Genomic DNA, 13,160 nt, shown 5'->3' with positions numbered 1-13,160 from the left:
TCAGATTGCGGGATGCTCCTCCTGGAATCCTTTCACAGAGCACACAGTAAGGTGGAATGCATTCGGGACTGACGGACGAGCCAAGCGGTGTCTCCCTCCTCTGCCTAAACCAGTATATGAAAGTCCAGCATGTTCATCCATAAAGCAGCATGGACGTTTTTATTGAGCTTGCTACGTGGGAAAGACATTACCAAGCCCTCACCTGTAATAAGATAAACCACATGCAGATGGCTGGGATCTCCAAAAACAGCATTTCTACTGGCTCCGTTAATGGATTGGACAGTCTAGATGAACGCTGGACAGATATTGTGGTGTATTTTCCACCTGATCACCAGAAATGACCATAATCAGATCAGTGGATCTGGCAGAACAGAACTTCCTAAAGAGCATCTGAAATTTTTAGTGATCTTATCCAGTGTAGAACTGGAGTATCAAACAATTGCCTTTGTATTGTGAACACATGGAATACTTTTACCGGAATCTCAGTATTAAAGTATTCAGTGACAGACAGCTGATCTCTGGCTCACACAACAGACGATGACATCCATTGCTGTTCATATCATGTTGTGCAATCACGAGCTGGATGATTAAAAGTCAAAACTCAGCAGCGGATTCAAATGTGCCAAGAGATGACAACAAGCGGCAGGCGTTTGCCAAGCCAGCGCAGATGAAAGAGGGGACGCAATTAAAAGTTATATTTTATTTCCACAATCTCGCTATTTGAGTGACATTCTTGATTAGCATCAATGGCTGTCTTAAGCGGAGCGGTATCAAATACGCCGGGCTTTTCTTTCCACGGCACATTGTCTTGTTCATCTCAATGATCCGTCCCTCATCATGTTCTGCCATTTGGTTCGCAGATGCCCTTGTCCGAGTGTTGCTTTGCATTGCTGAGGATTTAGTATACCAGACTGTAATCAACTATAAACTGCTAAATGGGGCCTAGAGAGCTTTTGTTTTGTTATCATTCAGGCATGTGTTTTTTATTTTTGATTTTAGATTAAATAAACCATTTAAGTGATATTTCATGGTGTGGATAGTTTCTTTCAGTAATTATTTAGATGCCTTCTTTTCAGTTTTGCAGGCTGAAATGTCAATCTAGGCTCAACCAATGGCATAACTTGAGGGCGGGGACTATCTGTTTAGTTGCCCAATGGCAGACAGGGGGTGTTAGATAAGGTAACTTAAACTGATCAAAAAATAGAAATGTTGCTGAAATACAGTTTTACATTTTTACAGATTTAAATGTACATACACCCTGCAGAATCTGTAAAATGTTAATTGTTTTTACCTAAAATAAGAGGGATCATACAAAATGCATGTTATTTTTTATTTAGTACTGACCTGAATAAGATATTTCACATAAAAGACATTTTTAAATAGTCCACATAAGAAAATAATAGTTGAATTTATAAAAATGACCGTGTTCAGAAGTTGATTGTTAATACTGTGTTGTTACCTGTTTGATTCACAGCTGTGTGTTTTTTATTTTTTGTTTAGTGATAGTTGTTCATGAGTCCCTACTTTGTCCTAAACAGTTAAACTACCCGCTGTTCTTCAGAAAAGTCCCACAAATTCTTTGGTTTTTCAGCATTTTTCTGTATTTGAACCCTTTCCAACAATGACTGTATAATTTTGAGATCCATCTTTTCACACTGAGGACAACTGAGGGACTCTCATGCAACTATTACAGAAGGTTCAAATGCTCACAGATGATTCAGAAGGAAAAATAATGCATTAAGAGCTGGGGTGTGAAAACTTTTGAACAGAATGAAGATGTGTAAATTTTTCGTTATTTTGCCTAATTATCTTTTTTTTTTTTTTTTTAGTTCTGCCCTTCAGAAGCTGTTTCCCAGAAGACAAAATAAGCTAAATTTGCCCTGACCTTCAAATTCCAAAAGTTTTCATCCCTGGCTCTTAATGCATCATGTTTTAAAATCTTTTTAATTTTAAATTTAATTTAATTTTTTAATTGAATTGGTGGCGTTCCACTAGCTTTCCGTAAGACGATGGCGTCACTGACTTGGGCGTCAGATCTAGTTTGCGGTTTCGTCTTACGATGACCCTTCAAACAACTTCAGGTTTTCAACTTCAACTTCCTTGTCCAGAAGTCAGTGGTGGCTTTCCTTGTGAATGCTGCCCATTGATTTACTGCTGTTCAAAGAGCACTTGGTCAGCCAGCGGTCAGCAGCAGGCACAGCCATTCGGATCCCACAGAAACCTCATTTCATCCAGTCCAGCACAGCCACAGAGAGACTTCATTGAGTTCATTGATGAGATCTTAAACTCTCAATGCCAAACACTTCAGTCCCTTTGGCAATATAGGGCTGGTCGTATTTAACGGCATATATTAAGTGATATTACATCCCTGTGTCTTGGAAACATAAACAAAAGCAGGGGGAAATGGTGGTGGGGTAAACATGCCAAATCTCTGTGGAGGAACTGTTCCTGTGGTTGGCGATTCGTGATTGATGCCTTTTGATTACAGTAAAAATATCTGTTAATGCAAACATGGGGAACATTTTGCACTCTGCCAATGTCAATAACCCTGCCCCGGGTCAAGCCGTCCTCCAGACCTACACATCTCATTCATTTTGTCAGAGCGTGTTAAGAGAGCTACTACTCAAAATCTACTTTCCCTTCTCTGATATGACCAAATTACCCTCCATTTATGCCCAGGCTATTAAAACAGGCATAAATAAGGAATTTCCCTCGTTCTTGTAAGATTGCCTGGGGTGTAGTAAAAGGGTAATAGATTGTGAGCGCTTTGGTTTTATGTGACCTTTTGTGACCAGTTGAAGTCAGGTTGGGTTTCATGTTTGTCTTGCTGATTGGAGGCATGGGCATTGGTGGGAAGCCTATTGGCCCTTTTTAAACATTGCATTTAAAACAAAAGTTGTTTAATACCTCTTTATAATAATCGTTGGTTATTGTCGCAACTGTTTTCATCTGGTATGCTAAAGATGGCTGATGTAGATGCATTCTTAAAGGAATAGTTCACCTAAAAATGGGTGAGTAAATAAAGTTTACTCACCCTCAAGCCATCCAAGATCTAGTTGAGTTTGTTTCTTCATCAGAACAGATTTGGAGAAATTTAGCATTACATCACTTGCTCACCAATGGATCCTCTGCAGTGAATGGGTGACGTTAGAATGTCCAAAAAGCTGATAAAAACATTACTATATTCCACAAGTAATCCACACGACTCCAGTCCACCAAGTATTGTCCTAAAAAATCCACATTGTCTTATACATATTTTGCAGAGCTGCACGATTAATCGAAGTCAGTAAAGCCGGTTCTGTAATCGGCAGTAAATCTCCAGCATGTGCTTTCAGATGGAGCAGCATTTACTGCACAGAGCTGTAGTTTACTGACAAGCTACGCAATATTGCATTCATTATTGCAGACGATTTAATAATGTGATAATGAAATTGCAGCTATCGTTCTGCGATAATGACATTGTTTGCATAGCTTCTCAGTGAACTGTGGCTCTGTGTGCTAAATGCTGCTACATCTGAAAGCATGTGAAAATACCACATTTAATAACATGTTTTTACTCCAAACTCGAGTGTTTGAAATAAATCCTTCTGTGAGATGACATGGCTTCTTACACAGAATAAGGCATGCAACATATTTCATAGTATCCTAAGCAGTGATAAAAGCGTTGCATTATTATATATTTGATTTTAAGCAAAAAAAAAAAAAAAAAAAAAATAGGAAGAACTCTGATAAACCATATATTGTCGTAGTCGTGTGTTTATTAGTCACATTGAATAAATGAAAGCAGTTAAATCTTCTGTTTATTCAGCTACAGCGATTGTGATTTCCTGGGTTTCTTCTTTGAGGCATATTTGGAGTTTCTGTGTGAGAGTGCCCTCTGGCCTTTGGATGGAGATTTACTATTAATCACAGAACCTTGCTTCCCTGACAAGATGTGCATGACAGTCGCAGCTTTTGCTTAATCGTGATTGCAATTACATTTCGATTTATCATGTAGGGGGGCACCCTTATTTAGACGAAGTGAAATGATGAGATGACGCGCTACTTGTTGCTATTTTTACCAAAACACAACTCGGAAAATAAATTACTGATATGATGACACATTGTTTGGCTTTTAGTTGTAGTTTTCAGTCACAGGGCAACAAGAGAAGCAATGCAAGTCTTCACTGCTGTTTTTAGCGATAAGAAGAGGAGACAAGAATGAGAAGATGCCTGTAGACGAATAAAACTTCTTAAAGTGCCCCTATTATGCCATGTTAAAGGTAGTTAATATTGTTGTAATAGTCTCTTAAAACAGGTTTACATGTATGCAAGTTCAAAAAACACTTTAGTTTTCTCCAAAATTAGATTTAATTTTACCCCGTTTCTAAATGATTCGTAAACGACTCGTGTGAAGCAGTTCGAAGAATCAGTCTCTCTAAACCCCTCCTTTCCGTGAGCCCTCACCGCTGTGATTGGTCAGATGGTGCAGTCCTTTTGGATTGGTCTACCGCTTCAGCGCAAAACGAAACGCCCATTGCCATAACTGAATGACAGCTGTGGAGACCTGTTAATGCATAGAAAAGATAGCCTCGATTTTACCCTATCAATTCGAGCCGGAGTCTGACGATGAAACGGTTGAAGTGGCACATCGACAAGAAACTGTTTTGCAAGCACGACTGGAGCAGGACGTTTCTCAGTGGGTGTCATATTATAACTGTGGAAAGTGCGTGCAATTTGCTTTTGTAAGCGAACCGGGCACACCTCTACGTTGTGAACTTCAACACTGTTCAATCCATAACACTGCGTTAAGCCATCGTTTATCATTATCATTACTTAAACTAATAAGGCAGACAGACAGTCAAGCTGCATCAATTACAATTTTTAGACTACATTGCACTCACAGCTGAACAACAGAACTACAGAAACGCAAGTTAGCCGGTTACCAACACATGTGCGGGGTTGTTACACACCATAACGTACACAAAGACGTATTTTGAACGATCGCTAGAAAATACAATCATCAATTATTAATCATACTTACAGGTAGAAGTTCAGAGGAGCAAGCCGGTCCAAATAAACTGGGCACTGATCCATTTTTTAAAACCAAGCGTTTGGTGAATCTCGCGTTGTAACGTTACTCCCCAAGATTGGAAAAGCAGTCATCAGTAAAATGACGCGAACACAACACAAGATTGGCATTGGACTGGTGAGGTGTTGAAAAAATTCATGTTAACCACTCATTCTTGGTAGTTTCATCTTTCGGAAGGGCATATAAAACAAATTCACTCTCACAGCGCAGGACGCCTTCTTGACATGATGTAACGTTAATCCACGTGAAAATGGTAGGCCTACTGTTTGTGGGCGGGCAAGTTGTTCGCGAAATTGAACGTGGGCGGACATTACCAAATGTGTAGCTCGTGACGTGTGGCCGTTACAGAAAAAGATTCGAATTGCTGACGACTCGTTTAGGCGAATGTGAGCCGACTCTTTTTTTTGTTAGACAAAAACTTCATTTATAGTACACTGTCGGCGTCACAACTTTGCAGATAGTTTATGTTCACATACAGCTACATGACACACTACATGAAATATCATATTTGAAAAGGCATAATAGGGGCACTTTAAAGACCTGGGTCTTTGTTCTCTCCACTTTAGCCCTGATGCCATTGAGGCTTTTAGTAGACCACAGCTACTGAAGGAGCTTACAAACAGCAGACAAGAGACCCTAGATGCCATCCTGACAAGATGTAAACATGCCAATGCTTGTTATGCAGCCACTGAAGGAGTTTCTCAGCATGTGTTTCACATGATATTCGGAGGTGTTTAGACTCATAACCATCGTCAACTGTAAGCTCTTTTAGTAGCTGTGGTCATCGTATCAGTATTTTATTTTCAGAGTTGTGTTGCAGCAACAGGTAGCGCCAGTAGTTCACCGAGTGCACCCATTTCACATCATCGAAATAATGGCACCTCCCATAGTCCAAAATATGTATAAAACAATGTGGATTTTGGCAAAAGGCTAAAAATAAATCCTCATTCTAACGGCACCCATTCACTGCAGAGGATTCAGAGCATTTTTTGAAATCTGTTTCCGATAGAGAAACAAACTCATCTACTTTCATCTCGGATGGCCTGAGCGTGAATACATTTTCACTTCTGTGTGAACCATTCCTTTAAGCATACATGCATGTGCTTTACATGCAAACAGCATTCTCTTGTGGTTCAAATACGTGTAGTCCTCTTTTTTTGAGATTCTCTGAGCATACTTTCAAAAGCAAAAGGACAAGCCCGCTGTATAAACCCATTTTTTAATCAGTAACACCACTCTGTTGTGGTTCCTCTTGACATTAATATTCAGGAACCTGATCTCTGGATGAAACATGCACCACACATTTATTGCACATTTTTGAGAGGGGGATATAATCACTTAACAGCCTGCTCCCTATACATCGCTTGCTCTTGCCAACAGATCGTTATTTTATATTGAGGAATTTGTGTTTGCCATATGTTGCATAAATGCTTCTTTGGACCTATTACAGGTTGCTCTGATTTTGTTCCTGTTTCATATCCAGAAGGATATCTTTTGGATTTCTTACCATAGGCTAAATCTATATAGCCTTAAGATTAAAATTGCCTGACAGTATTTAGTTTCTCAGTATACATTCCTGCCTGGTCTTATGCATAGTATATATATTTTTTTAAAGTGATTTTATTTTTTAACAAATGCAGCTGACAAAAGTTTACATGCACTTAATTCCTAATACTGTGTTGTTACCTGAATAAAGCACCGCTGTATATATATATTTTTAGCGATAGTTGTTTGTCCTGAACAGTTAAACTGCTCGCTGTTCTTCAGAGAAATCCTTCAGGTCCCACAAATTCTTTGTTTTCGTTTTTTTTTAGCATTTTTATGTATTTGAACCCTTTCCAACAATGACTGTATGATTTTGAGATCCATCTTTTCACACTGAGGACAACTGAGGGACTCATATGCAACTATTACAGAAGGTTCATACTCTCACTGATGCTTCAGAAGGAAACACGATGCATTAAGAGTCTGGGAGTAAAAACTTTTGAAGGTCTGGGTAAATTTAACTTATTTTGTCTTCTGGGAAACAATAAGTACTTTCTGTACTAAATGAGAAAAAAATATGATGCTTAGGCAAAATATGAAAAATTAACACATTCTCGATCTGTTCAAACGTTTTCAACCCCTGGCCTTAATGCATCGTTTTCCTTCTGGAGCATCAGTGACTGTTTGAACCTTCTGTAATAGTTGCATATGAGTCCCTCAGTTGTCCTCAGTGTGAAAAGATGGATCTCAAAATCATACAGTCATTGTTGGAAAGGATTCAAACAAAGAAAAATGCTGAAAAACTAAAGAATCTGTGGGACCTGAAGGATTTTTCTGAAAAACAGCGGGCAGTTTAACTGTTCAGGACAAACAAGGGACTCATATATGCCTAGTTAAATATATATTTTATTTTATTTTTTTATCTATTGATTTTGTCTAACCATCTTTCCCACAGTTAAAGATTGCTTTGATATAGGTGCCTGTAGGTAGGCCATTGTAGCTGGATGTAGGTTTTGTATGTTTTACGAGTAGGACAGTCTTAAATGTTCATGAGGTAATCCTGAGAGGCCACTCAAAGTGTAAACTGCTCTCATTGGTGTTTGGGCTCTGAGCTCATAGTGCCCCTCTGTGCTGGTAGATAAACATGTAGGGCCCCTTTGTAGGCAAACTTCAGTGGGAAACTTCGGAAAAAAATTGAGATCAGATTTGGAAAATGGGAAATGAGGGGTAAGGAGTGGTTGGGGAGAGCTAAATGTGTGTGCATGCACAGGTCACTGACTTCATTGCTCAGTGTCTGATCTCTCGCTTACATTCATGAATGAAAATAGCCCTGGATTGAGTGTCTGTCAGTACTTTAAAAAAAATATTATTGGTTAAATACTTTTTTCTGAAATTTAGAGTATGATATCCCCTTTAAGGTCCCACGTAGTATCCCAAAACTGTCATAACTAGTAAATGGTTATAATAAAGACATCTGTTATGCTTACTGAGGCTGTGTTTATTTGATAAAAAAAATACAGTGAAACTGCATTAGTGTGAAATGTTATTACAATTTAAAATAAATGTTTTCAACTGAAATATTTTAAAAGCTAATTTATTCCTATGATGGAAAAACTACAATTTTAGTAATCATTTCAATATGCTGATTCATATTAGCAATGTTGAAAACAGTTGTGTTAGACTATTGATTAATTTAATTGTTGCTGATTGCATGATTAACATTAACATGATTATAGGAAAAAAGCACTTATCTGTATAACATATGTATACCATTTAACATGTTAGGCTCAGACTTAGTTGTTTGTGAAATCATTTTAACTCATAATGCATACTCAATAATCACAATGCATTAGCACATTTTACATTGTCTGGTTTGTTCTTTGAAATTTCCTTTTGTCAAAAACCTCTCTATATGTATTATGCATCTTATTTTTAGCTGGTGAATCAATAATTGATTATGGCAAAAATCATTATCATGATTATTTTGGTCACTATTGTAATCATGATTATTTAAAACGATTATGAGTGGGTCCGGAACTTTATATGATTGATTAATTTAAAGATAGCAATACAATAAAAAAGGTAATTAATTGAATGTAAAATAAAACAGCATAGTCTTCACTGTAAGAATTAAACATGCTTTGTTTCTTATAAAAACTACAAAAGTCTCTCTGTCAAGAGCAGTGAGTGATTTTGTCTTTGTCTTTTGTTGTTTGATTAACATTAAGCACAGAGACGGCTGAAGGAATATTACTTTTTACCGCTTTAAGAGCTGCACGGATCCAATATACTGTTACACACGTGTTTTCATTCTCAACTGTTTACATTAATTTGAGACATAACTGACAAAGGTTTACATGAATAATCACCAAATGCTGCATTTTGACACATATTTGCATGTATTTGACCGTTTAGATACGCATTTTAAGCTAAACGTTCACTTTACTCCGTCTCTGAACGCATTCACAGAATAGCGCAAATTCTCTTTCGTGCTTTTAAAAACACAACATTAAATAAACATATTAATAAATCAAGCACGTCCTATTTTATGCAAGTCACTTTACATGATTTTACATGATTTGCATGTAAAATTGGGCTTTTATAGAAGAATTAAAGAAAGTTTTATTCAACCACAGGCATCTTCCCATTCTTTTCTCCTCTTTTTATCACTTGAAAAGCAGTGAAGACTTTTTGCCCTTTGACTGAAAATTACAAGCAAAAGCTACACAATGTGGCATCGCATCAGTATTTTCCTTTCCGAGTTGCGGTAAAAATTGCAACAGGTAGCACCAGTAGCTCAAAGAATGCAACATTTCATGTCATTGAAATAATGGCGCACCCCATAGGATGTTTTAAAATAACATAAATCTTTCATGGGTTTTCTACTACATATTTCAGTAAGAGACATCATTTATGTTATATTAAGCCATACAAGTATTAATACCCAGGCTTCCCTTTAAGCTGCATTGCACATGGGATGCAGATTTTTGAAGCTTGCGTTTTGTCTCAGACCCCTCTTAATGTGTGTGTCTTATCTTATCACTCTTGTACATCCACTGGTATTTTATGCAATGAAAATGATTTAATGTCTTGAACTTTTTGAATGGGTTTCATTGGTTCCTCCTCTCTTCGGCTTTCTTTTTATCTCTCCTGCATGTGTCTGTACCTTAAGGTCATATGCGCTCCTTTTGGTCTTAGCGGTCCCCCTCCTGCTCCTCCATCCATCCTGCTCGCCCTCGAACACCCCCATCCAACATCCTTTCCTTTCTGAAATCTGTTTTTATCTTGTGTATGAATGTGAAGGTCTGTGGAAGTTGCAATCTCTTTTACAGCCTCACACACTTTTGAGTCACTTTGCTTGGAAAGAACAAATCGTGATTTCTAAAATCAATCACTTTTTATTTTTGAAAAGGGTGACCGTTCTCAATGTGTTGCTGACACTTTATAAAAATGTATTCATTTGTCTTTCAACAACAGTCCAATCCGAGTTAATCCACAAGCCCCTTAGGGTTTGTTGTTCCAGCACATCTCATCACAAAACAGGTCTAAGTAATTAGCCATGTGCAACTACGTCAGTTGAGATATCTTTATTATTTTAGAAAGAGGAGAAGATGCAGTGTGCTCCAGGAGCCATATTTTCTGCAATGTCATGAAGGAGCACTTTGTCTATTTATGTCTTGAAGCTAATATGAGTTATTTCTCTCTCCCCTCTGGTACTCCTCTCTCCCCCTGTCTCATCATTAACAGTTCTGCTCCCATAACTCATCACAGTGATAAATGCCTCAGTCTTACCCCACCTCAGTCCAGCTTCTTCTGTCATTCCTTTGTTTCTGCGCAGTCCATTGTCTTTCTAATTCTTAGCCTTTCTCGGGTTCATACCGGTGAATTCAGCACCTGTAGGAAGATATTAATATCAAAGCCTGCCAAGCATTATCAGGATCTCCAGTTACTGCGATTGTTCAATAGAGCGTAATTTTACTCCTTTCCAAAGAAATAATGAAGAACAAGATCAGGATGATGAAAGAAAAGTTCTTATATGGAGTGCTTAACAATTTAATGTGTCTTCTGGATCCTTTACAATTCACATTCAGCTGTGATCGGAGCTCTACAATCGATCAAACTAGGCAGCTTTGTCTAATTATATTATTTGCTGTATTTATTAGTTCTAGGTCGTGATGAAAGTGCTGGCAACCGTCCTGGCCGCCGTGTGATGGTGTACAGTACATTGGGTTTGGTGTGAGAGCTTCATGCAGTTTTTTTTCTCCTTTTTTTTTCTTTCAAAGATGCATCTGTGACTGAAAAGGAGGATGTTTTTGGGCTAGATGGGCAGATTGAACACAAGCTGGCCTTTCTTCGAAAGCATGTGCCTCGGGACACCAACCTGCTGCTGATCGGTCACTCCATCGGTTGCTACATCATCTTGGAAATGATGAAGAGAGACCCAGAACTCAAGGTACGAGCGACTGGGTGAGAAAGTCCATTGAAGTACTATGCGGCTGATGTAGCACACATGGTCTCAATTTTTTTAACAAATAATTATTTACAATAAATATTATGAATATCTGTTTCCCTTTCCTAGGAGAAAACATCATTTATATCTTATAAACTAATAAAATATTTATGTATTTAGAAGCAAATGTTAGCACATTTAAAATGAAAGAATAAAATCCCAGATTTACAAAATGACATATTTTTAATTCATTTTAAATTCCAAATCAAATCAAATTTCTTTTCTTACATTATAACGTTAAAAGATTAGTTTACTTTCAATTAAATTTTCTCACCCCTATGTCATCCAAGATGTTCATGTGTTTCTTTTTTCAGTCGAAAATAAATTAAGGTTTTTGAGGAAAACTTTTCATATAGTGGACTTTAATGGGATCCATGGGTTAAAGGTCCAAATTGCAGTTTCAGTGCTGCTTCAAAGGACTCTACATGATCCCAGCCAAGGAATAAGGGTCTTATCTAGTGAAACGATTGGTCATTTTTTACAAAAAAAAAGTAAAAAGTTTACATACACCTTATAGCATACAGTATGCTAAATGTTATTTATTTTAAAATTAGAGGGATCATACAAAATACATGTTATTTAGCACGGACCTGAATAAGATATTTCACAAAAAACATTTACGTATAGTCCACAAGAAAAAATAATGGTTGAATTTATAACAAATTACCCTGTTCAAAAGTTTACATACACTTGATTCTTAATACTGCGTTGTTACCTGAATGATCCACAGCTGTGTTTTTTTGTTTAGTGATAGTTGTTCATGAGTCCCTTGTTTGTCCTGAACCCGCTGTTTTTAAGAAAAATCCTTCAGGTCCCACAAATCTTTGGTTTTTCAGCATTTTTGTGTATGTGAACCCTTTCCAACAATGACGGTATGATTTTGAGATCCATCTTTTCACACTGAGAACAACTGAGGGACTCACATGCAACTGTTACAGAAGGTTCAAACACTCACTGATGATCCAGAAAGAAAAACGATGCATTAAGAGCCGGGGGTGAAAACTTTTGAATGGACTGAAGAAGTGTACGTTTTTCTCATTTTGCCTAAATATTGTATTTTTTTCATTTAGTACTGCCTTTCAGAAGCTACAGACAATACTTACATGTTCCCAAGGAGACAAAATCTTCAATCGATCTTCAAATTCAAAATGTTTTCACCCCTGGCTCTTAATGCATCATGTTTCCTTCTGAAGCATCAGTGAGCATTTGAACCTTCTGTAACAGTTGCATATGAGTCCCTCAGTTGTCCTCAGTGTGAAAAGATGAATCTCAAAAGAATCAGTAGTTGTCATACAATCATTGTTGGAAAGGCTTCAAATACAGAATTTGTGAATTTGTGGATTTTTCTGAAGAACAGTGTGCAGTTCTAACTGTTCAGGACAAACAAAGGGACTCATGAATGACTATCAATAAACAAATTTTATTTTAAAATCATTTTTAGAAAATTAAACTATTATGTCTTTTATGTCTTCTTCAGGTCAGTACTAAATAAAAAATAACATGCATTTTGTATGATCCCTCTTATTTTTGTAAAATAGTTAACACTTTGCAGATTCTGCTAAGTGTATGTACATTTTTTTAACCACAAATGCTCCAGAAAAATCCTGTAATGTTTTCTCAAAAATTTTAATTTCTTTCGACTGAAGAAAGAAAGACATAAACATCTTGGATGACATGGGGGTGAGCAAATAATCAGGCATTTCTATTCTTGAAATGAACAAATCCTTGAATTGATAAAAAGACCCCAGTTTCAGTGCCTTGTCTAGGGACCAACTACTGATTCTCTACCTAAAAGAGTATGAATAATGACTACAGTACCGCAGTCTGCACAACCTCCGCAGACCACCTCAGCGATTTGCAACTTTGCCATTACACAAGACATGCCGCCAAAACATGGTCACTGCTTGAAAATATGTAATGTGTGAAAGCAGAGTGAGACACTGCCAATCAGCAGCATAATAAGACACTTCTGTTCCTATTCCTTGCTGTGTAAAAGGTCAAAAGATTAAATAACATGGAAAAGAACCTTGATTTTCTTTCTCCCTCTGGGGTTTTCCTGCTGTAAGATGTACTCTTCGTCATTTAGATTTCTCT

General features: G+C 37.3%; 1 protein-coding gene across 1 annotated transcript in view; it reads left to right on the top strand.

Annotated features, from left to right (window-relative positions):
• ldah (lipid droplet associated hydrolase) overlaps window positions 1–13,160 on the top strand; it is a 70,907-nt gene that overhangs the window by 23,824 nt on the left and 33,923 nt on the right. The window contains exon 4 of the mRNA XM_073827072.1: window positions 10,840–11,009. Coding sequence (XP_073683173.1) covers window positions 10,840–11,009 — 170 coding nt within the window. The remainder of the gene's footprint in view (window positions 1–10,839; window positions 11,010–13,160) is intronic.

This window comes from Garra rufa, chromosome 21 (assembly GCF_049309525.1).
Source record: "Garra rufa chromosome 21, GarRuf1.0, whole genome shotgun sequence".
In the NCBI taxonomy this organism is placed as follows: domain Eukaryota; kingdom Metazoa; phylum Chordata; class Actinopteri; order Cypriniformes; family Cyprinidae; genus Garra; species Garra rufa.
Note: the sequence above shows the minus strand (reverse complement) of the source record. Positions and strands in the feature narration are given on the sequence as shown.